The sequence below is a fragment of the Canis lupus genome, chromosome 30, assembly GCF_048164855.1.
Source record: "Canis lupus baileyi chromosome 30, mCanLup2.hap1, whole genome shotgun sequence".
Taxonomy (NCBI): domain Eukaryota; kingdom Metazoa; phylum Chordata; class Mammalia; order Carnivora; family Canidae; genus Canis; species Canis lupus.
The window spans coordinates 35,596,203-35,622,278 of NC_132867.1; the positions used below are offsets into that span (position 1 = coordinate 35,596,203).

Here is a 26,076-nt window from a genome sequence, read left to right on the forward strand (position 1 = left end):
TCTTATTTAATCTCACAACAAAACCTTCGAGCAAGTACCAGCTCCATCCTACGGATGACAAAAAATTAAGACCTGGAGAAGGCACACAGAGGCATGATTTTAAATATTTACTCTTACCAGTGCCCTTGGCAGGTCACTGAGTTCCCTGATCCTCAAGCTTCTGAACCATAAAATGAGATGACCCTTCAGTGTTAGTGGGAATTACAGCAGTCTGTGAGTTGGAAAGGGCCATACTAGTTAGTATATGTTATTATAAAACAGGATTAGCTAGGTGCTGTCATGGGATATTAGACCATTCACTAGAAATAAGGAATTAGGGATTTTTTATTAATCATATATTCCTGATGATCTTGTACCATATATGGGGCTTTGGAAACACAAGTCAAGTTTCTAGACTCAGTGAGGACTATCGAAGTGGAATGGCAAGGATGCTGCAAGCTGAGGAAGATCTATTCACTCTGAGCTGTGTAAATTATGATGAAGATACCAGGAAATCAAATTTTGGACAGTTTTCTATTATTTTCTATATCTGAATTTGAAGGGAATCACACTGACAGTCCCCATTAGAAGTCCCCATTCTCATATGCATTTGGATCATTCTCTTAAAAATGATGTTCTAGAGCAAACACAAGTAATGGGAGGTTCATGTGTTCATGTGTAGTTCTGGGGCTATGCCAAAATAAGAATCTCACCAACATCTCTCTGGAATTTATGCCTAGAATATTATTTGTATTTACAAAGGAAAATCTACAGTATACCTATAAGACCATAGCTTTCCCTCCTGATCAATGTATTTATAAAACTACTAGCTTTATGAATTTTGTGTAAATGTTTTAACTCTTCACCTATCATTTAATAAAGCTTTTGAGTGCCTACCAAGCGGGCAGGTACTGACAGGCCTAGGTACATAAATATAAACAAAATAGTATTTTAGTTAGGCTGACTCAAAGAACCAATTAATTACAAGTTTAATCAATGCAATGACAGAGGTATATAAACGTATTACAGGTTACTACTAACGTGTAACAGGTTACTACTAAATTACCGAAAACATTCCGTGATACTAAGTCTATTCCTAACCACTGGACCCGCTGCTTCTCTGTTCCACCATGATCTCACATTCCAGTCCAAGGTACTCTTCTCATAAGGAATTTTCTAAAATTTAAATTTACAGATTATTGTAAGTCTATGAGTAACAGTTGTTAATTTTTTTAAAGATTTATTTACTTATTTGGGAGAGAGAAAGCATGTGTGAGAGAGCAAGTGCACAAGCTGGGGGAGAGGGAGAGAAAGAATCTCAGGCAGACTCCCTGCTGGGCTTGTGGGGGAAGGGGGCCCGATCTCACCACCCTGAGATCATGACCTAGCTGAAATCAAGTCAGTCGCTTTACTGACTGGGCCACCCAGAAGCCAAGAGTTGTTTTTGTAACAGAAATGAAAACACACACTTCTAAAGAACTCATGTGTCAAAAAAAAACAAACAAAACACGGACCTGGAAGATATTTTAGTACAATTCTAAAAATGCCACAAATCACATCTCGTGGGACACAGCAGTAGAGTGGTATTTGGGTGTCTTCCTGTGTCCACAGAATGGAAGGTTGCTGCGCCAGGCAGCCACAGCAGTGTCCTTCGGAGCAGCATCCTCGGCAGCAGGTAGGCAGAGCGGTTCTACTTCTTCCCATCTCTCTCCCATGCCTGGCCATGCCCCTCTCTGGCAGGAGCTGGGTGGGGTTATGTGGGTGCTGCTTTACAGTAATAAACAAAAGACCAGTGGGATGCAACTAAAGCAGTCCTTAGAGGGAAATGCCTGCCTTTTTAAGTGGAGGCTACAATTGAATAACCCAAACGGCCAACTTAGGAAGGTAGAACACAACAACAGGAAAAGAGCCAAATAAATTCAAGGAAAAGAGAAGAAATCTCTGGAAAGATGATAAAGTGAAACCCCTTTTAAAAACTGCTGCCAAATCAGACTGTAGAAGCGACTGGAAAAGCTTGGAGAATAGAGGAAACGAAACTTTTCACTGGACTCGGACTCCTTGGCATAGATCCGTGAGTTCTCGTTCACTCTGCTGCACTGTCTGCTCCCCTGGATGGGAACGAACAGGGGCATCTCTGGTATCTGGTGTCAAGGGAGGGAGACCCCAGCCTGATACTCACATTTCAAAACTAGGCTCAAGCATGGCCAACTCACTGAGGCTCCAGTGACCCCTATCTCTATCCCCCTCCCTCAAAAGGTCAATGCCCTACTTTGTGCTCATCAGGTATCACAGGTGCTCCTATTGGAGTGCTTGATCACCTTTGGTTTATGTATTTACCTGTCTCTCTCTACGACCTGCAAGCCTCATGAGATCGACAGACACTGGCTGCATAAATCTGTTTGGATTTAATAAAAACCTAAAAAAGATTGACAGATGTCCAAGCTAAGGACACTGTTAAGAAGAACAAAAAATAAAATAAAATAAAATAAAATAAAAATAAAAAAAAAAGAAGAAAGAACAAGTTGTGTGCATGTGTGTATGCGTGCATGCATGTGTGTGTGTACACACATGCACATGGACACCATTCCTCACAGGAAATGCCTAGAAAGTGCATGAACTGTCAGCAGCCACCTCCAGGGACAGAAAAGGGGGAAAAAGAATTACTTTTTACTTTCCAGCCTTCTGTAAAATGTTAAGTCGTTCATACAGCATATACTACATTTCTATTTTTTTAAATGACTCAACAGTGATTTTTTTTTTAAGTCCATAATTTTGTCAATAAACCTTTTTTTCCCCTAGGGAAAAAACCCAAATGCCAATTTTAAGCCCAACTATAACTCAGGTTCTCTGGTATGCACAGAATCAAAACCACTTTGAAATGCTTTCATGACAAACCAAGCACTGAACAGCACAGAAACAGAGTCAGGACATTTTCCAAGTCGAAGTCATAGTTTTTTAAATGGAACTATTACCGTACCATTGACAGGACTCCCAGGAAATTGGTAACTATTTCTACATTATAAATTCCTCCATTTTGCACAAAAATGGCTATTCTTAGGGACACAGTATAACAGACTGTTGGAAGGGCAAAACTGACCGGCTGGAGCCGGAGTCCAGGCAGTCGTGAGTTGGGAAGCCTTGAGCAAATTCCACAACCTGCTCAAGCCTCAGTTTCTCTTTAGTACAATGGAGTGATATAGCCTGGCTGATGAAACTCTACCCCAGTGCTTCCCAAGTACTTCTGAGCACAAGAAAGGATGCTTTATGGAGCTACAGAGGCAAACATGTTTGCGTGAACGACACTAACTTGTGACCAAGGATCAGGCTAACGTGGGTGGCAGCCCCACATCGAACGAACTATGACAATTACAGGTCCTGCGCTCTGGCAACCCACTGAGAAGTCAGGTCCCTAGTAACGGAATCTTTACCAATGCTGCTGAGATGTACAGAGAAAACTGCTAACTTGTATGTTATTAGTTCCACTTGCAGCCAGTAAGAGTGGGGAGACTGGGAAAAACAGGCCACCCCTCGCACAACCATGGTGCAAACTATGCTTGAAACACACTCCGTCCACGGGCACTGAGCCATCAAGCAACTGGACGGCAAGGGTCCTGTCACTGTGCCAGCGCTGGCCACCTACTCCCTCTATCCTGAATCACAGATCAGAGACTAACACCTGAGTCACAGGCATATATGTCCAAATATATAATTTTGTTGATTACTTATTGGTTTTGTGACTTTTTTTTTTTTTTGGCTTCTAAAGAAAATACATAGCAACCATCTGTTTAGAAGTTACCCTGATTTTTCTTTTATAATCATCACCTAAGGTCTCCCAACACGAGATTAAGAAACACTGCCATAAGCCAGCAACTGCAGATTCTGTTCCCGTTAATGGCACCAAGGGATGTGTACTGCTTGGGCAAAGTTGACAGCACCTTCAACTCTGCCGACCACGAGGACTGGTCCTCTATGTGTAAGTCTTCCAGCTGGGCCAATGTTACCATTTCCATTTACGTTCTTGCAGCTTTTCTAAATGTACTTTTCATTCCTTGTACCAATTATTTAAAACCACAGAAAACATCTCAGCTGGAACAACATCTCTGAATGGAACGTGTTGATCTTTTGATGAAATAGTAATTATTGGGACGCCTGGGTGGCTCAGCAGTTTTAGGCATGATCCTGGAGTCCCTGGGATCAAGTCCCACATCAGGTTCCAGCATGGAGCCTGCTTCTCCCTCTGCCTGTGTCTCTGCTTCTCTCCATGTCTCTCATGAATAAATAAAATCTTTATTTAAAAAAAAAAAAAAAAAGAGGGATCCCTGGGTGGCTCAGCGGTTTAGGACCTGCCTTCGGCCCAGGGCGTGATCCTGGAGTCCTGGGATCTAATCCCACATCAGGCTCCCTGCATGGACCCTGCTTCTCCCTCTGCCTGGGTCTCTGCCTCTCTGTCTCTCATGAATAAAATCTTAAAAAAAAAAAAAAAAAAAGTAATTACTAAAGCAAAATGTATATAGTCTCCTATCACTGCCTCCCCCAATTCTTATTTTCAATGTCCAAGCTATAGAAAAGTTAGGAGAATACAAAGTAGAAAGGAAGCTAGAATCCTTGTACACTGCTGGTGGAATGTAGAGCAGGGCAGGTGCTTTGGAAAACGGTTTGGTGGGTCTTCAAAAAGTTAAACATAGTGGGGTGCCTAGGTGACTCAGTTGGTTAAGTGTCTGACTCCTGATTTCACCTCAGTTCATGATCTCAGGGTGGTGAGAAAGAGCCCCAAGTCAGGCTGTCTGCACTGGGCAAGAAGCTTGCTTAAGATTCTCTCTCTCCCTTTGCCCTTCCCATCTCCCACCCCAGCTCCTATACCTGCGTTGTCTCTCAAAAAAAAAAAAAAAAAAAAAAAAAGTTAAACATAAAAGTATATCACCCAGCGATTCCATTCCTCTGTATATATCCAAGAGAAATGAAAACCTATGTTCACACAAAAACTTGCACTAGAAGGTTCACAGTAGCCTTATCCATTTAAGCCAAAAAGTGAAAACAATTCATTTGTCCATCAACAGACAAATGGGTAAATGAAACATGGGTCAAGGCAGCTGCTAAACCACTGAGCCACCCGGTCTGCCCTCCCTATTCAATCCCTTTTGACACTGCTCTGCATTTATGGGACCAACCACCACCCTCAACTTTATCCCCCAGTGTGCAATCATACTTTAAAATTCCCAGGGGGCTTGATTCTGATACACAGTAGGGCTGAGCTACAGGAACCTCAAATCATCCTCGTTTTGCAAACAAGGAAACTGAGGCCGGAGGAGGGTAACTGACTGGCGAGGGGCCCAAAACTTGCTGATGCCGTTAAGAGTTTTATTTTTTTTTTTTTTTGTACTTGCATTTTTTAATACGATCACTTCTGCCGATCGCTCAAGAGAATGAAACCGGAGGAAGGAGTTGAGTTTCGCGTGGTGTCAGAGCTGACCGGGGCCCAGGCGGGTTCCTGGAGGCCTCGGCAGTCAGGCCGGAGGTGGGCTTGTGGGCGCCGCGCTCCTCCGCCCTCAGCGGACAGTCAGGCCGGGGGCCCGGGGCCGGGGCCGGGCGGGGGCTCGAGGGGCCGGACGGTGGACGGTGCGGCTCAGGCGCCCGCCCCTCGGCCCTCGGCCCTCGGCCCTCGGCCCTCCCTCGTCTGCGCGGCGGGGCGCACCTGGCGCGGCCGCACCTGGCGGAGCGCTCTGCCCCGCCCCCCGACCCCCCCCCCCGAGTGTCCCCAAGACGCACCTGCAGGCCCGCCCTCCCTACTTACCCCGGCGTGATACACCTTGTTCGCTCTCTTAATCTTAATGTCCAGGGACGTGCCCATTTCGATCACTCCGCGGCGGGCGCCACTTCCGGCCGCGCGTGACCCGCGGGGACGGCGACTCGCCCCGCCCCTCCGAGCCGGGCCCCGCCTCCTTCTCCCCGCCCCCCACCCTCCGCCTTCCTTCTTCCGGTGCCGGGGCGGGCCTCCGCGCGGAGCGAGACGCTGTCACTCTTCGCCCCGCCCCTGCCGGGCGTGAGGGGCGGGGCCACGCCGGCCCCACCCTTTCCGCGAAGACTGTCTTAACACCGGAAATACCCTCCCCTTTCTTGTTTACTGAGGGGGGGGGGGCGGAAAACGGCTCTCTCCCGGCGTGCCCCGCGGCGGGGGGCGGGGCCGAGGCCGCGTCGCGCGGGCCCTGCCTGTGCCGGGAAGGGGAGGCTCCCGTCAGGCAGCGCGCGAAGGAGTTGGCGAAGAGGCGGCGGTAACTGGGGGGCCGCGTTCCCGCCCCAGCACTCCTTCCTCTCGCCATCTCCCCAGTCTCTTCCGGGGCTTCTGAGGGCCGGCGTCCCCTCCCCGGGCCCCGCGCTGCCGCCGCCGGGCCGAGGGCCCAGGACTCGGGGAGTGCCGGGTGACCTCGCCCGGCTCGGAGCGGCGGGGCCGCGGAGGCTTGTGGGTACTCCCCCGGCGCGCGCCCTGGAGCGGGTGCTGAATATTCATGAGGGAGCGCAGGCTGCGGGCTGGCGCGGCGCGCAGGCGCAGAAGGCCGGCGGCGCGCGGAGCTGCCCGGTGTCCTTGTGCTTCCCCGCCGGCGCCGACGGTCGGGGCTTGGCCTCGGGGGGCAGGTGCCTGCAGGCAGGGCAGCCGCGCAGTTAGGGAACGCACTGCCTCGAGCGTCATCAGGCTCCTTGTAGGGGTTTTAAACCAGGGCTTTGCCACCACGCAGAAGGCTGACGTTTCGTAATTTTGGTAACCGGTAGTGCAGCGAAGAAGTGCTTTTGTTTTTAAATTCCTTAGTTCTTGAGCGCCAATTAAAAAAAATAAAAATAAATTCCTTAGTTCTGAGGTCTGTTTTTTAAAATGCATCACTTTTAGGGTTATATTGGAAATTTGCTGTAAGGGGCTCCCCAGGTGGCTCAGTGGTTGAGCATCTGCCTTCGGCTCCGGGCGTGACCCGGGGTCCTGGGGATGGAGTCTCCCACCTGCCTCCCCGCAGGGAGCCTTGCTTCTCCCTCTCTCTGTGTCTCTCGTGAATAAATAAATGAAGTCTTTAAAAAAAATTTTTTTTCCCATATAAAACAGTTTCATGAATCAGTTGTCACTGGTGCCTCCCTCTTGAGAATTGAAGGCATCTGATAGGAGGACAGTGATGGTGCTATAGCTACAATTGCTCTCGAAGGGTGTCACAAGGTGGTGTTTCCCAATATTCAGGTCTCGGGTTTCAGCTCCTCTCTGCCCTCAGGGCTTCAGTCTCCCCAGGATGTCTTCCTGCAACTCAAACTCTGGCAATTCTAAAACAATCCATCAGGGATTTAATAATCACAGTCTAGTCTATTTGCAATTCCAGGAAATGAATCCCTCTCCACCAGACTTCCCCCATCATTTCCAACTGGTAAAATACCAATCACGGTAGACCACGAAGGGAAGCAGGAAGAGAAACATCTCACACAAGAATCCCCATTCTAGACTCGTTTGCTCAGCCAACCTGCTTTATATTTATTTTACAGCCGAGCATTTCTTGTTCCTTGAGGTCAGGTAGGGCCTGCGGTTCTCATCTTTGTGGGTTGTACACCATCTTTATGGAATATTGGTGTAGAGCAGAGAGCTTTAGCTGCAGCAATGATCACTAATCTGCCCTCTCTGTGTGATGGCTTCCAAACATGAAGCAGTCCATTTTTCTCCAATCGTTCTCTCTCTCTCTCTCTCTCTCTCTCTTTTTTTAAAGATTCTATTTATTTATTCATGAGAGAGGCAGAGACACAGGCAGTGGGAAAAGCAGGTTCCATGCAGGGAGACGGATGTGGGATTCAATCCTGAGACTCCAGGACTGCGCCGTGGGCCAAAGGCAGGCACTAAACCGCTGAGCCACGCTGAGCCGTCCAGGGATCCCCACCAATTGTTCTCTTTTGAATCTTTCCCATCCCTAAGTAGCACCTGAGGCCATACCCCTATCTGGTCAATTTCAGTTACTAAAAATCAGACCATGTCAAAGTGTCAGTCTCATGACCTGAGTGGGACACCAGATCCTTAGTGGGGGTGGGAAGGTGGGAGTCACTTTTCTGGCTCTCCGACACTTCTTCAACATCCTCTCCAGGCCTTGCTTCTGTGTTGAGACAAGCATCGCTTATCTGGCCACTGCCAAATTCTCTCTTGATTCCTTTTTGTCTGGGTAACTGGTCTATGCTTGAAACTCCTTTCAAGGGGGTACATAGGAGAAGACATTGTGGGCCTTCTCCCTTCCATACATTTCCATGGGAGATCTATTTCCAGCTTAATCTTTTCCATCACCCCCCTGCCAGCACCCACTAGGGCACTCAGCCTCTTGGTGAGGGTTCATCAAGGCAGCTCAAGACCATTTGTCTTCACGGAGTTCACGTGACTCATGAGAAACACACATCCATATCACACAAAAGGGCTGAACTAGAAGCTGCCCCAAGGCCTCTCCTCTCCACCCAACTGTCTCTCTTCAGTCTTCTTGCTCCTTCCGGAAATAGAGACGGAAATAGAGACGGGAATAAATCAGCAAGAATGCTGACCAGACAGATTTGCAAGGAGTGAATGGAAAAACAGCCTCACCCTCCAGTAGACCCAACCAATACCAAGGACAGGTTACCCTGCAGCCTCCCCCTTTATATCACTTCCCTCCAGAAACATTGCACTCTCCACAAGGCCAACTACCTCCTTTCATTCTTTCTTCTCCCTCCATATATAGAATGAGATAGAGAAGACTGGGGAAGTATTTGGTGGAAGCAGAACTTGATCTGCAGCTTTTTATCAAGCCCTGGGGAAAGTGTCTGGCTCCAATTGTAGGCATCTTTCACTAGAAGATAGGGCACTATGGTTCAGCTGTGAGCCTAATGCCCATTCTGGGACAGGAGGCGAGGTCCCACTAAACATCTTTCAGTGGAGGCTGTGATGCTCAGCCCAGACTTTTTAGGACTGAGGGACATGTTCTTGAGCTGCTGAGAGTATTGCTTTCAAGAGCTGTCAGTTCAGTCTTCAAAACCTTCACTTAGCTGAAGAATACTGCTTTGCCCAAAGTTATGGTCCTCTGAGAGGGGCAGGGGAGATTTGGGGGACAGCCCGTATCAATGATGAGTCCATTTAGGATATGAATACCTCTTCCCCTCACCTCAGCTTGGAACAACTCTGAAGGACAAGGCATCTCCCTATATTAGCTGCATAACAAATTACCTTCAACAATTAGTAGTTAACACAACAAATATTTTTGATCTCAAAGCGTATGTGAGTGAGGAACTCAGGAGGAGCTTCACTGGGTCATTTTGGCTCAAGGTCTCAGGTGGTCGCAGCCAAGATGTTAGGCAAAGCCACAGTCATCTGAAGACTGGCTGGGGCTGCAGGATCTACTTCCAAGATGACGCCCTAATGTGGCTGTGGGCTGGAGCCCTCGATTCCTTACCACATGCACTGTCCACAGGCTGCTTGAGACTCTTCACAGGCTGCTTGAGAGCTAACTTCTCCCAGGCCAGGCAGTCCCACAGGGAGCGCAAACAGAGCTGTAGAGCCTTCTATGACCTAGGCTCTGAACTCTCACATTTACTTTTCTTCTGTTGGTTAGAAGAGAGTCACTAACTTCAGCCCACACTCAAGGGAAGGGGAATTTGGACCAACCTTTGGAACTGAGCATCAAAAATTTGTGGACATATTTTAAAGCACTTTATTCCCATTGGCTGGAGCCTTTGCTGTGATAGCATCACAAGTAAACTTCTCCTACTGCCCAACCCAATCCTCCTTGCTTCACCTCCATCCCCACACCTGTTGATCTGGAGAGTACCCCTTTATATACTTCCTGCACATTAATCTCCATCTCAGGACCTGCGCCCTGGCAACCCAGCCTTCAACAATCCTGTCACACCAGCTTCCTGACTTAACTTCTCTAAGCCTCTGTAAAATGATCCCAGTACCTTCATTATAAAGTTGACAGGACTCATGATGACTCACATATATGTCACATACTTGCCGTGGACCAGGCACTGTGCTAAGCACTTTAAATATTTTAATTTGTTCGATCCTTATAAGGAGAATTACAATTCCCTCACCTTACAAAAGGGAAAAACTGAGGCACAGAAGGATTAGTGGACCCACCCAAAGCTATGTAGCAACTAAATGGCAGCCACCCATTTTCATCCAGAGCTCACGTGTCCAGTCACCAATCACATGCTACATATGTGCACACAACAAATGTCTGGGCTTAGTGCAAAGGAACACAGGGTCTCCATGAAAAGACTGGGCAAAGCACTGCCAATCAAATGTAAAAATCGAGCAGGGGTACAACTTGTAATCAAAGGCGATTTTATAGAAACTGATAGCAAAGACACACCATGAAAGCCATAGGAGAGTTGTATGGTATATTAGCTTACTGGAGCTGCCATCACAAAGAACTGCAAATAGAGTAGCTGAGAACAAACATGGTTCTCTCGTATCTGGTTCTGGAGACTTTGAGGTCTGAAAACAAGATGTCAGTAGGGTTAGTTCCTCTCAAGGGCTGCGAGGGAAGGTTCTGCTCCTATCCTCTCTCCTTGGCTTGCAGGTGGCTGTCTTCTTCTGCAACTCTTCTCTTTGCCTTCATGTGTCTTCATTATCACATCACGTTCTCCCTGCATGGACATCTCTCTCCAAGAGCTCCCTTTTTCTAAGGACATGTCATATTGGAGTAGGGCTCATATTGACTTGATTACCTCTGTAAAGACCCTATTTCCTTAATTTATGATAGTCACAGAGAGAGAGAGAGAGAGGCAGACACACAGGTAGAGGGAGAAGCAGGCTCCATACACCGGAAGCCCGACATGGGATTCGATCCCGGGACTCCAGGATCGCGCCCTGGGCCAAAGGCAGGCGCCAAACCGCTGCACCACCCGGGGATCCCCCTATTTCCAATTACAGTCACATTCTGAGGTAGTGGGGGTTAGGATTTCATCATATGAATTTGGTGGGGACACAATTTAACCCATCACCTATATATACGACAAAAATATTTAGATAAATAGACAGTAGATGCAGTTAGTAGAAGATTTTAACTCAAAACAGTCTGTCAGAGATTGAATGCATAAGCAATAAAGGCATAAGGGATTTTAACAAAGTAATTAAGAGGTACAATTACATACAATGGAATCACAAGGGATTCACCTTTTCAAGTGTCTATATGCATCTATAAGCATTGATTGCATTCTATGCCACAAAGAAAATCTCATATTCAATTAGTTAAGTACAGTCCAGATCCTTTAACCACCCAAATTTTTCTATTTATAAATTTAGACAAACTCTCCCAAATACATTAGATCAAGGAGCAAATAAAAATACAGTAACCGGGACGCCTGGGTAGCTCAGCGGCTGAGCGTCTGCCTTTGGCTCAGGTCATGATCCCAGAGTACTGGGATCGAGTCCCACATTGGACTCCCTGCAGGGAGCCTGCGTCTCCCTCTGCCTGTCTCTGTGTGTCTCTCATGAATAAATAAATAAGATCTTTTTAAAAAGATACAGTAACCAACTAAAAATAAGGAAATGTGAATGCTTCATACAAAGCCTGTGGGATACACCGAAGAAAGAATCCTCTGTAAAATTATTAGCAAAGACTAAATATTCGGCCACAGTAAAATGTCATGATGTGTGGAATTTGCTTTAAATTAACTCCAGGAGGAAGGGAAGAAAAAAAAAAGAGAGAAGGTGTGGTTGGGACAGGGCCATAGGTGAGAGATGTTGATAATTCCTGAAGTTGAGTGATGAGGACACAGAACTTTACTATACTACTCTCTGTGCTTTTCTGTATGTTTCAATTCCGTAATAGGAGACAATACTGTTGAAATATTAGCCAAGGTATTTTTTTTATCCTTTGTAATTCCTAGCAGGTATCTCCCCAACTCTCCCTCCATCAAATTTATGCCCTAGATCGCAAAATGTGTGATAAAGAGCGCTTTGCCCAAGACACAAAATGTGTCTGATCTTGAGAAAAAGGCACAAAAAGAGAACAGAGTGAAGTACATCTTGGGGTAGGGTCTGGCTGCCTGTCCTCTGGAGTCACCATCCCAGTTGAGGATGGGGATGAGCCAGGATATAGAAAAGGACAGGAAAAAAACAAAACAAACAAACAAACAAAAAACAGAGAGCCGGAGGGAAAAAGCAGAGGATTAGAAGACCCTGCAAGAGTGAGTTGAGGGCTGAGTCAGCAATGGGGAGAGCTCAGGCTTAATCTAGTGACCCCTCACCCCCAGCATGATGTTGCTGAGCTGGGACAGGACTGTAAACTGCTCGGGCTGAGATACTGGCCAAGACATGTGGCATTTTTAAACCATATACCTCTCCCCAACCCAGATAGAATATTTCAGGGAGAAGGCAAGAAAGAGAATGGGCGTGTGAAAAGAGAATATAATACACTATCAACTGAGTTCCCACTAAATAGTAACATTGATTCCCCCACCCCCACCCCAGCAGAAATGGTTGCTGGAGAGCTAAATTGGATTAATCTACAGAGAAACGAAGACTGTTATTTTTTTGACCATTTATGTGTTGTGCCTGTAGATTTTAAAACAGCTACATATACTAAAATCAATAGGCATTTCTATTTAACAGTAGTAACTGTTTTGAAAATAAGGATTGTATGTTCAATGGCAATAAAAATATGAAATACTCAGAGCAGTTTGAATGTAACATATGTTCGAGTTACATGAATAAAACTATAAGGCTGACTTGAGAAATATAAAATATGAAAAATGGAGAGATGTACAGTATTTCCAATCAGGAAATCTAAAATTTTTTAAATGTCCAGTCTTTCAAAATTAATTTTAGGCTTAACTATATGTAATTTTTAACGAGGGAATGTAGGGAAAATTTTTCTTAAGAAAATAATGGAATTGATATATCTTTTTAAAAAGTTAATTGTAGGGAAAAGAGCTCTAGTAGGCATAAGACATAGTAAAGCTAAATAGTTAAAATAGCATCATTTTGGCATAAGATCAATTGGACAGAGTAGCTCAGAACAGATTCCAATTTGTTGGTATATGAGATTTTAGTAAATGGTAAAATATATCATAAATATGTAAAGAATAGAGGATTATTCAGTAAGTGATGTTAGATTTAATGGCTTGATTGATACTTAGAAGAAAAATTAATTTAGATTTTGCTGTCACACCATAAACCCCCATGCCCCACCGCCCAGAAAACCCACTGAGATTAAAAAGTTTAGGACGTAATGGAACAAGGTAGACATAGATTGGATGGGAAATGCGAAAAAGTTGAGAAACACTATGAAGTCTTGTGGAAGACAGGACAGCAACTTTGAAAGGAAGGAAAAGCATACCATGTTCTTGGATAAGAAGGTTCAACATCACCAAAATGTTCATTCTCCCCTACTTAATTGATCAATTTAAAGCAATGCCAATAGGAATATCATCTTCTCTTTATTCCCAGAGCCAGGCAGGTTAATTATAAAGTTTATTTGGAAAAACAGATATGCGAGAATAACCAGGAAAAGAATCCCAACGAGAAATGAGCAACTGGGGAAGTGAGGGGCCTGGGCCATGTTATACAGATATTAGCACATGTGACTCACTTTAACAAATAGCATATGGGGAGCGTTCAAAAGGCCTGGCAACTTATGCTTTTGTATTTTTTGTATCTCTGAGAATCATGTAAGGAACCCTAAGACCCTGGTGGAGAGACTGCGTTGAGGGGCTGCAAGGCAGAGGCCTTGATGATACAGATGGAAAGAGTGTCAGCTTCCCTCCCACTAAGACCAGCCTTCTTGCTGACCACTCCAAGGACCCGTCACATGAATGCAGCCATTCTGGACATTCCACCTCTCCTGCCATCTAACCACAGTCAGATGAATGACACAAGGCAAGTACCACAAAGTACCACTTAGCTGAGCTTCGATCAACCAACAGAACTGTGAGAAATAATAAAATGGCTATTGTTTCAAGCCACTAAGTTTTGTGATGGTTTGTGATGCAGCAATAGATGATCTACCTAAAAAGAAAAGATAGAATGGGGTAGGGGTGGGATGGGATGCAACGATGGAAGATAGACTTCTTGAATGTTCTATGCCACATGATTTTGACTTTGGAATTATGTGTTTTATTAAATAAAAAGCCATTTCAATTTAAAAAATTAAACCACCTAAAAGAGCGAGAAAATGTAATCTAACTTTAAAAACTTCTGTGGGTTTTTTTCTGGTAGATTTGGAAAGACATTCTAACTGGAGATTGACTGATGGGATAATATCACAAAGGAAAACAAATAATAAATTCAATATACATACATTTTTACTATACACGAAGGGAGAAAACTCATAATAAAAAAGAAAGAACCGGGGTACCCGGGTGGCTCAGTGGTTGAGCATGTGCCTTTGGTTCAGGTTGTGAGCATCCAGCTCCCCACAGGGAGCCTGCTTCTCCCTCTGCCTCTGTCTCTGCCTCTTTCTCTGTGTCTCTCATGAATAAATAAATAAACTCTTTAAAAAATAAGTAAATAAATAAAAGGCTATGAGACTAGACTAGGACAACCTGGAAAATCTCCCTATTTTAAAGTTAGCCATGCCATTTAAAGTAACATAATCTCGGGAGTGATATTTCATCATATACACAGCTTCCACCCGCCCTCAAAATGGAGGGGATCATACAAGGATGAAGGTCATTGGGGGTAATTCTCAGAATTCTGACTACCAGCAGGGATAACATTCAAATCTATAAGAAGAACTCTAAGACACAGGACATGAATAACATTTGCAAAAGACAGAATTGAAAAGTGAGCAGATGTATGGAAAAATGTTTCACTTCAATAAAAAGCAAAGAAATTCTAGTAAGAATCTTCTATTTCACAGGTTAAATTAGCAAGATACTTAGTACTGGCTGGGTATTCATTCAGTGATGTTAGCAATGTGAATGGTACACTATAGACAGGAAAAAAATTGGTAATACATACCAAAGCCTTTAAAATATTTATATTCTTTGACCCACTAATTTAACCGCTATAAATCTATCTCAAGAAAATAACCCTAGGGATGCCTAGGTGACTCAGTGGCTGAGCATCTGCCTTTGGCTCAGGGTGTGGTCCCAGGGTCCCGGATGCAGTCCCACAACAGGCTCCCTACAGAAAGCCTTCTTCTCTCTCTGCCTATGTCTCTACCTCTCTCTGTGTGTCTTTCAGGAATAAATAAATAAAATCTTAAAAAAACAAAATCCAAAAGAAACCCCAAAATTTGAAAAACAAAACAAGAAAACCCCAACTTTAAAGGCCAGGATATTCACAGCAAATTATTAATAATGAAAAAGTAGAAATGAGCTAATTGACAAAATGAGCATGGTTTGGTAAACTATGACTCCAATTTAGTGAGATATTATGTGTCAGTAAAAACATGGCTATGCTGAAAGAAATAAAAGAATTTGTGGATTGATGGAATATAACACTAGTATTATTAAGATGTCCATTCTTCCACCCAATGCAACATTCCCACCCTAATTCAACAATTCCAGTAGCCTTTTGTTAAAGATGGACAAACTAATTAAAAAATCCATATGATAATACAAAGGACCTAGAATACTAAATATAATTTTGAAAAAGAAGAACAAAATTGGAGGAATTACACTGCTTGGCTTTAAGACCTCATGTAAAACAATGATCAAGTCTTAAAGATAAAGAAATACATCAATGGAATAGAGTAGGGAGTCCAGAAATAAACTCATACATATGTAGTCAACAAATCATATGAATTTCAACAAACGTGCCATGGTAATTTTGATGGGGAAAGGAAAACCTCTTCAACATATGGTTTTGGAACAACTAGATATTTGCAAAATGATGAAGAATTGGTCTGAAAAAAATATTAACCTCAACCCTTACCTCACACCCTATACAAAAATTAACTTGGAATAGATCATAGGCCTAAGAGGATAAAGTTTCTGAAAGAACACATAGGGGATGATCTTCCCGACAGTGGGGTAGACAAAAAAGTCTTAGACTAGACATAAAACTCCTAAATTATGAAAAAAAGAATGGTAAATTATACTTCTGCTGTCAAAACCACACCACTAAGAAAACAAAAAGGTATTAACAACACAATAGTGGAAAATATTAGCAGAACCCATATCTGACTAAGTACACATATAATAATATATAAAAAACTCTTAAAACCCAATAATAAGACAAATAGCCCAATTAATAAATGGCTCAGCATTTTCACTCCTAGTGTTTACCCAAGAAAATAAAAACATATGTCCACACAAAGACTTCTACTTGCATGTTGGAAGTAGCATTATTCACACTAGAGAAAAAGTGAAAACAACACAAATTCATTTATTCCAAGCGGTGAATTAATAAACAAACTGTAGTATATCCAAACAATAAAGCACTACTTATCAAAATGAAGGAACAAGCTACTGATACAATAGCATGGACGACTCCTGAAGACACACTGAGCAAAAGAAACCAACCATAAAAATACCATATACTTGTGTGTAGGTTCCAAGTAGGCAAAACTAATCAATTTTTAAAAGATTTTATTTATTTATTCATGAAAGACACAGAGAGAGAGAGAGGCAGAGACACAGGCAGAGGAAGAAGCAGGCTCCATGCAGGGAGCCCGACTTGGGACTCGATCCCAGGTCTCCAGGATCACACCCTGGACTGAAGGCGGCACTAAACCTCTGAGCCACCCGGGCTGCCCAAAACTAATCAACCATAATGTACAACAGATGAGTGGATGTCTGAGAGGTGGCTGGGGGGGCCTGGGGGGAGTGGGCTATGGTAGTGCTGACTGCCAAGGGTCTGGAGAGTACATTTAAGGTGATAGAAAAATCCATGTCTTGATTAGGGAGGTACAGATACAGGTTATCCATGCATTAAAATGCAAAACTATATTTATATATACAGTGGATGTGTTTTATTTTTCTTATTTATTTTTTAAAATATTTTATTTATTTATTTATTTTAGAGAGAGAGTCAGAGAAAGAGCAGAGTGGAGGGGCAAGGGGAGATGGAGTCTTAAGCCAACTCTGAGCTGAGCGCAGAGCCCAATGTGGGGCTCGATCTCACAACCCTGAGATCATAACCTGAATTGGACACTTAAACGACTGTGCCACCCAGGCACCCTGGAAGTGTTTTATTTTATATAAATTATACTTTTACTATAAAAATTATAAATTATATTGTTATATAAATTATACTTCCATAAGTTGACTTCAAAACTAAATTGTATAGTTATGAAGATCATATTCTAACATTAGAAAATGATTGCGTTGGGGCATCTGAATGGGTCAGTTGGTTAAGCATCTGTAGACCTTTGGCTCCAGTCGTGATCTCAGGGTCCTGGGATTGAGCCCCCCATCAGGCTCCCTGCTCAGGAGGGAATTTGCCTCTCCCTCTCGCTCTGTGATCTCTCTCAAATGAATAAATAAAATTTAAAAAAACAAAGAAAATGATTGTGTTAAAATCAAACTTCAAAAAGAATACAGAATTTTATATATATGATCACTGTTGCGAAAAACAGGCAAACAAATAAACAAAATACATGCGACATAAGTCTCTAAATTAAACAGACAAAAAGCACAAAAAACCTAACAGAGAAACAAATGCCCCTGAACTATCAACAGTGCTTGTACTGGGATATTTAGGACATGGGTACCTTTTGTTCTTTGCTCTTCTCACAGGTATGCATGATTTCAAAATTATTTGCCATCAGATTTAAAGTATTTACTACTATTGGGCAGCCTGGGTGGCTCAGCGGTTTAGCACTGCCTTCAGCCCAGGGCCTGATCCTGGAGACCTGGGATCGAGTCCTGCGTCGGGCTCCCTGCATGGAGCCTGCTTCTCCCTCTGCTTGTGTCTCTGCCTCTCTCTCTCTGTCTCTCATGATAAATAAATAAAATCTTAAAAAAATAAAAATAAAGTATTTACTATTAAAATTAAGGGGCACCTGGCTGGCTCAGTTAGTGGAGTGTGAGACTCTAGATCTCAGGGTTATGAGGTCAAACCCCATGTTGGGTGTAGAGATTACTGAAAAAAAAAAACAACTTTAAAGTATTTCTTTTTTTTTTTTTAATATGTGGAAGTCAAACAACACACTTTTTAAAAAAGATTTTATTTATTTATTCATGATAGTCACACAGAGAGAGAGAGAGAGAGAGAGAGGCAGAGACATAGGCAGAGGGAGAAGCAGGCTCCATGCAGGGAGCCTGACGTGGGATTCGATCCCGGGTCTCCAGGATCGCGCCCTGGGCCAAAGGCAGGTGCTAAACCGCTGCGCCACCCAGGGATCCCAAAGTATTTCTTATTAAAGTTAAAAAATATATTTGCCATTCAATTTTAAAAGAGGGAAGAGCAATTAATTGACAAGGGCCCAGTCAGGATTCTTCCAAGTGCAAGAGCCAGAAACCAATTCAAATGACCTGAAACAAACCACGGATATATTGGTGTTCCTAACTGAAGTCGAAGGCAGAGCTGTTTTAAGTTCTATACAATTAATTGACTCATTTCTGGATGTTCTTCCTTCCAGGAGATCCTTACTGTTTGTAGGGGAGACATTTTAAATCTCTTTCAAATAGGCAAATCCATAAATACTACATTATAAGCACTTTCGGCATTAAAAGGCAGTGCCGGAAAGGAACTTTGTTAAAACCACATATTTTATCCCTTACGTTAATTTCATTTTCACAGCCTTCCCATAATTCAACTTGTGTAAAATGAAGATGTGGTGCCACATGGGTCTTTTCCTGGGTTGTGTTGTTTGCTTTCTATTTATCTGCCATGATGTGAGGTGTCATTTACCATGGAGACTCTGCCCATGTGCAACCTGTAAACTTCCTACAGCATAGCCATGATGGGCCATCGTGCCCTGAGACTTTGTGGGCTGTAGTCATTCAAAATTCTAAGGCGTAAATCCACTAAAAAAAAAAGAAACTTTTTAGGGGCATCTGGGTGGCTCAGGCAGTTGAGCATCTGCCTTTGGCCTAAGTCATGATCCCAGGGTACTGGGATCGAGCCCCACATAGGATTCCCTGCTCCACGGGGAGCCTGCTTCTCCCTCTCCCTCTGCCCCTCCCCCTGCTCCTGCTCTCTCTCTTTTACTCCCTCCCTTTCTCTCTCTCAGATAAATAAAATCTTTAAAAAAATTATATAGTGAACAGACATCTATCAAACACGTAGAACAATTCTAGAAGAATTAACGCTTGGCTATGTTTGTTTTATCACATACTTATCCATCCACCAATCTCTCTTATTTGATTGTGAGTTTCAAATCATAGATGCCCCTCACGTCCCTGGCAAAATGCCTGTTCAGTTTACTAGCTATCCCTAGGACAGCAGACGACAAATATTGCTGAAAGCTAGACCCTTAGTCCTTTGCGTGGATGCTATGATCATGTGGATTTATAACTGGAATTTTAAAAGTGGACCTCTGTACCATTATCCAGCAATTCCTTTGCTCTAGAATCCTTTTTTTAATTTTTTTTATTATTATTTATTTATGATAGTCATACAGAGAGAGAGAGAGAGGCAGAGACATAGGCAGAGGGAGAAGCAGGCTCCATGCACCGGGAGCCTGACGTGGGATTCGATCCCGGGTCTCCAGGATCGCGCCCTGGGCCAAAGGCGGGCGCCAAACCGCTGCGCCACCCAGGGATCCCCTATTCTAGAATCCTTACCTATTTTCAGATTAAGTGTATATTGAGGATTAATATAGAAACTGTTCTGGATTAATATAGAAACTGCCCAGGGAAACCAAGAAGAGCTCTGATGACAGAGAAGCCAAACCAATGGATGCAAAAGTGACGCCTTCATCATGGGGGTGCTGCCATTGTCCTGCTCAGTCAGGGTCAGTGGGGTGAACCAAGAATGTGGAACTTCCCTACGGGGTTGTGGTAGCATCTGATATCTCCTTGCCACCGGGGCCTCCTGGAATTCCAGGAAAATCCAGGGGTACACTCTTACAACTGGTAATGGAGACAGAGTGGGGAGCAGGCCACCATCATGTTTAAACCTCCACGAGCCCCATCCCTGACGTGTTCCTGGGCATTCCTGAGCAATGGCAGGAAACCAAGTCAATTTCCGTAATTTCCTCCCTGACATCATCTTGTTCTAGTCTTTTCAGAGCTATTAGCTTTATTCTAGAGTATACATTCTGGCGGGGGGGGGGTTGTTTTGCATACATTCTGGCTACATTTAAGCAAATGTAGCCAGAAAAAAGTTATTATTATAGGGCCTCTAATCACCTTGTCTTACTTTGGTCACCTCTGTAAAGACCCTATCTGTGAATAAGGCCGCATTCTGAGATCCTGGGGTCGCATTCTGAGATCCTCCATATCTTTTTTTTTTGCAGGGACACAATTCAACCTAAACATGAGATGATCAGCTTTGCATTCTAGAAAGAATCCTTCCAGCTGCAATATGCAAAATGTATTGGAGAGGGAGCATCTCACTGAACATCTCGGGTACGAGATGTTTGTAGAAATCTCAGCAAGAGACAATAGTGACAGGACGATAACCATGGCAATAATCTAGGAAGAGAGAAGTAGGCCAAGAGCAGACATCACAGGGCCTAGCCCCGATCTGATTTGATTATTGAAGGGGTATGAGTTAGGAGAGTGAGAGGGCTTCTACCTGTAGATGAGGGGACAGGGTCCCCAATGAGGTCTCACCCAAACCCCATTCCCAACAGGTGTGCCCATATGGCCTCTATGAAACTTATGGTTAGAGCAGGGAAACGTCCCCCCTTCCTGCTTCTACATGCCCTGGTGCCTCGTTTCTACTCTGAGATGCATCTCCTCCAGCACCACACCCCCATTCCCTAAGAACTCCAATTACCCATTCACTGGTAATCAGTAGATCAATTCAGAACACTCTTAAGTTCTGGAGGAAAAAGTCCTCTGCTTATTTCTGGAATCATTGAATTTTCATTTCATGTTCTTCTTTCCTGGAAGGTATTTGTATGAATTAAATGTTTCTCTTGCTTTCTTCCTCTTTTTTTTTTTTAGGAAACATTGGTCTCAGTACTACACAGAGACCTTGCTACCTAACTCCAAAGATCTACATGAGACTAGTAGTAGTTAGGTAAAAACTATCTACCTTCTGGAATTTAGCACACTTTCCTGTGAATTTCATTGTCCACCAAATTCATTATTCATTGTCTGTTGTCTAAGACTATATGTACATTTTATACATATAATCTTAGAAAGAAGACTAAAGGGACTATTAGATGTCCCCTAAAAGATACCATCCTCTTCTCTTGTAGCAGTAGAAAACCCAATTTTAAAAAATATTTTATTTATTTATTTTAGAGAGATAGAGAGCAAGTGGGAGGAGGGGCAAAGGGAGAGGAAGAGAGAGTCAAGCAGACTCCCCGCTGAGTGTGGAGCCCCATGCAGGGCTCGATCTCACAACCCTGAGGTCATGACCTGAGCTGAAACCAAGAGTCAGATACTTAACCGACTGAGCCACCCAGGTGCCCTGAAGCCCCAGTTTTGTTTTGTTTTGTTTTGTTTTTTTAACTGGGTGTGTGTCTATCCAGAATAATGTCTACATTATTCTCAGTCACGCTTATCACTGGCTGTGGCCCTATGACCAAGCCCCGGCCAAAGGGATGTTCTTGAGAGTGTAATTATCAGAAAGTATCTTTGAAAAGAGGGTGCAAGTCCTTCTTTTTCCCCTTCCTTGTCCTGCTGATTGAATATGGGTGCGCTGGCTACAGTTTAAGGAGTCCTCTTGGACCATGAGATAGAGGCTGCTTGCTGAGGAAGGAGGCAGGACAAAATAGAAGGAGCCTAAGCTCCTTATGATCATCACCTTCCCCGTACTGGTCCTGATTTCCTCCATTCATTTAAGAGAAAAATAAACTTCTTCCTTGTCGTAGTAAACCGAATAATACTCCTTCCCTACTCCCCCCGAGAAAAGGATGTTCATGTCCTAATGCCTGGAAACTGTGAATATGTTACTTGACAAAGGGGACTTTGTAGACGAGTTGAGTGAGAGAGGAGATTATCTGGGCGGACCCCATGTCAACAAAGGGGTGCTTGTAAGAGGGAGGTAGGAATGGCAGAGACAGAAGGAAATATTAGCAGCAAAGGTGGGAGGGATTCACCGTTGGTGAATTCCATTTGGAAAATGGAAGGAAGGGACATAATAAACCAAGGAACGTGAGTGGCTTTGAGGCACTGGAAAAGGCAAGGAAAATGAGTCTCCCCTGGAGGCTTCAGAAGCAACCAGCTTTACAGGTCCTTGACTTCGGTTCCAGAAGTTTCATTTCCCATGTCGGGCCTCTAAAATTTTAAGAGAAGAAATGTGCATTGTTTTAAGCCACTAAATTTGTGGCAATTTGTTACAGTAACAATAGGAAACTAATATACCTACTCCAGTGACTAGAATTTTGTGACTTTTGACACCCGCAGCTGACTCCAATCCTAATAGAAGCTAGGAAGGTGCACTGATCAAGCAGTTGAATGACAAGGACTCAGTAGGCAGGTAGGAAAAATGATGAGGGGTGCCTGGGTGGCTCAGTGGTTGAGCATCTGCCTTTGGCTCAGTTCATGATCCCAGGGTCCTGGGATCTAATCCTGCATCAGGCTTCCCACAGGGACCCTGTTTCTCCTTTTGCCTAGGTCTTTGCCTCTCTCATGAATAAATAAATAAAATCTTTTTCTAAAAAAAGAAAAATGATGAGCTTTAGTATGTGGCCATGAGACATCTGGTGGCATGTTCCCATTGCTGCCTTAGAAGGCATACTGCGCACTGACCAAGGTAGAGCATTAGGAAATAAAAAAGGATTGGAAAATTTCAGAATCTAGGGCACATTCAGCTGCTTCCTGGCCCTTCCTGAAAAGTCCAAAAGAGAGGTGAACTCAGGAAAAGCCAGGTAGCCTGGAAACGGAATGAAAAATTTGTTCTGCTAAAGAAGCCCTCTCTGTCTGGAGTCTACAATGTAATTTGACTCAAAAACTGATAATTTGGAGTCTTGCTGAATTAAAAAAAACCCAAGCTCCTACACCCCAACTGGGTAGGCAGTTTTACTGAGGCCTGATGGTTTCGCAAAGAGCTTCCTATCTCAGTTTTTCTGCCAGATGGTAAGAGCCAGTCCAGAGGCAAACAGCAGTGTATGGGTGTTATCTTCCTCACCAAGTGCACCATTTCTTGTGGTCTGAAGGCAGCGGTCATTAGATTGAAGAGAAGGGGATAGGAGAGCACAGCAAATAATTTTTTAGGGTAAAGGTGTGTCTCAAATATTTAACTTCCAAAGTATCGTTCACTCTTTGTCTGAAATTCAGGCCTAACTGGGAATCCTGCATTCTCTTAGAATTTGCTAAATCTGGCAATCCTGAGGTGGAACAGACCAGAAACAAGCATCTCAGAAATCCTCGAGGTCGATGAGGGTATTAATCATATGATAAAGAAACTGCAAACTAGGGGCACCTGGGTGGCCCAGTGGTTGAGCACCTGCCTTTCGCTCAGGGTGTGATCCTGGGGTCCTGGGATTGAGTCTTACATCAGGCTCCCTGCAGGGAGCCTGTTTCTCCCTCTGACTGTGTCTCTGCCTCTATCTCTGTGTTTCTCATGAATAAATAAAATCTTAAAAGAAAAGAAAAGAAACTGCAAACTAGCCCAACATTGCTGGTGCCTGAGCAATCCCTAAAGCAACGCCTAGGATCCCCTATCTGCTCAGCTCCCAGGCAGCAAATACCCTCTAATGCTCACTTCCTATGGGGCTTTCCAATATGAGGGACAAGGAAGTCCTCCCACAGGGCAGGGCCAGGAAGATACTGGGTGAGAAGTGTTGTTCTAGAGCCAACGGTATTCAGAAGGGTTGACCAAATAATTTACCCTCTTGCCAGAGGAGGGTGTCCTCACTGTTTCCGTTCCCATAGGAGTTGATCACTGCTGTGATCAAGGACTGCTAAGTGTTCTCCATGACTCCTCTTTCCAAATGGGAGTTTTTCTATAACTACTTTTCCTACTGTGCCATTATATATTACTCATTTTGAAGCAGAACTTTGCCTCAGGCTCATGGGTTTCCAGGCCATACGAAGCCCCCTCTGCCCTGATGAAGAGCTCTGGACACTGTCCAAAACATAGGCTTTTGAGCTGAAGGATGTGCCTGAATGGAACTCTGATGTTGTTGCTCTTGAAAAGGATATAAATCTGTACCCCTTGTGGGAAGACAGGTGTGTAGATATTTGGGTGGCCGAAGGGGCAAGTTTGATTCTGTGGTGGCTTGCTTTTCTCTTCCAACATTCTCCCCTTCTTCTAAAACAGGTATCTTTCATTGCAATGTGCTGGGATGTCCTTACTGAGTTATAAGTTTATTCATATATTAGTACCTTCATGTTCAGGCCAGACAGGTAAGGCCTGAAGCGTGGAGAGCCTCCAGCCAGAAGCAGCCCTGCCCTTTGGTTCTATTATGCCATTGCCAGGGAATTGTTGGGATGCTCTGAAGGTAGAGTGAGCATAGTCCACATAAAACCACTCCCACTTCTGAAACCCATTACAAGTTTGTGGGATTCCCAAAACCATCCTCAGTTTCAACAGTTAGTTCACCAGAGAGTCTCACAGAACTTACTAGAAGCTGTTGAGCCCAACCCATAGTTACAGTGAATTAGAACAAAAGGATACAGATTAAAATCAGCCAGGGGAAGAAGTACAGGGGTCAGAGTCCAGGAAAGTACCCAAAATGGAGTTTCCATTGTCCTCTCCCTGTGGAGTCATGGGCAGCGTACTCTCTTGGCATCATTGAGTGACAACACACATGGAGTACTGCCAACTGGGAAAGCCCATCCAAACCCTGAGACTGGAGTTTTGTTGGGGATCCATCATGCAGTCCTACTGGTTTCCCATATATCTGATCTCAGTTCCAAGCCCCTCTTGGAGCTGAAGTAATACTTTGTGACCCAAAGACCCCATTCAAAATAACCTTCAATCACATGGACTTTCTGACATGGCAGGCCCCAATCTACACACTCCAGTAGAGCTTGACAACCAATCGGAAGCAGAAGGCAAGGGCCAGACTGCTCTCTGGGCAAGGTTAAAGTCTGTACTACACAGTGCACTCTTCTGCAACAATAGAACCCCAATTTTTAATTGAGCACAAAGTACTCAGAATCAAGAAACTCAATCTCTGCCAGAATCCCAACCTCCCATGCACCTAGTTGGGACCATATGACTAAATTCTAGGCAATGGGATGTAAGTGGAGTTGGTATTTGCCATTTTGGGGAAGTATCCTTAAAAACAAGAGCTTGGGGGATCCCTGGGTGGCTCAGTGGTTTAGCGCCTGCCATTGGCTTGGGGCGTGATCCTGAAGTCCCAGGATCAAGTTCTGCATCAGGCTCCTTGCATGGAGCCTGCTTCTCCCTCTGCCTGTGTCTCTGCCTCTCTCTCTCTCTCTCTCTCTCTCTCTCTCTGTGTGTGTGTCTCTCATGAATAATAAATAAATAAATAAAATTTTTTAAAAAACCAAAAAACAAAAACAAAAACAAAAACGGGAGCTTGTTCTCCTCCCCCTTCTTTCATTCTGCTGCTAGAGGGGGCCTGAAGAGCTGTCTTGGGCCATGAGGAGAAGCTTCATGTTGAGGATGTGAGCAACCAGGTAGAAGGAACCTGGGCTCCTGTTGTTTGGGGCACCCTCACACAGCTGTGTAGAGAAACATCTCAATCGTGTTCATGCCACTGTTACTTTGGGTTTTCTGTCATTTACTGCAGGACCTAATTTCAGCATTTGCTTGAAAACTTACTTTTTTAAAAAAAAACTTACTTTTATATTGCTTACATCTAGCTTTGGTAACCTCTATGCCCCCTGGTTACTAGATTCATCTTTAATCTAACCCACCCACGTGCTATCAGATCTTTCCTGGCGTTGCCTCCCTGTGTCTGTGCTGGCTCCTGCCTCCCTGCCACGCTGGCCTCTCGTCCCAAGCCTGTATCACAGGCAGGCACTTTATTTCCCATTTTCAGCTAAGGACAGGAAGAAAGCGTTTTCTGATTATATGATCATCACGCTTTTCATGACTAACGAATTGGAGGTTTGACTTAAACCCTAAACTTTGTATCTACACTTCGAGGTCGATTTTCTTGATATACCTTTTTAAAATTGAAGAACAGATTA

The 26,076-nt window shown here is 44.0% G+C and overlaps 1 protein-coding gene across 3 annotated transcripts in view; it reads right to left on the bottom strand.

Moving 5' to 3' along the window:
- The window catches only part of VPS26C (VPS26 endosomal protein sorting factor C), a 44,893-nt gene extending 38,964 nt beyond the window's left edge, over positions 1-5,929 (bottom strand). For 2 of the 3 annotated variants that reach the window (XM_072806943.1, XM_072806945.1), the window contains exon 1: positions 5,771-5,929. In XM_072806943.1, coding sequence (XP_072663044.1) covers positions 5,771-5,827 — 57 coding nt within the window. In that variant the 5' untranslated portion in view covers positions 5,828-5,929. Of the gene's footprint in view, positions 1-1,045; positions 1,070-5,770 lie in introns of those variants that run through there. The other variant, XM_072806944.1, reaches the window with a different exon arrangement.
- Between the last annotated feature and the right edge of the window lie 20,147 nt (positions 5,930-26,076).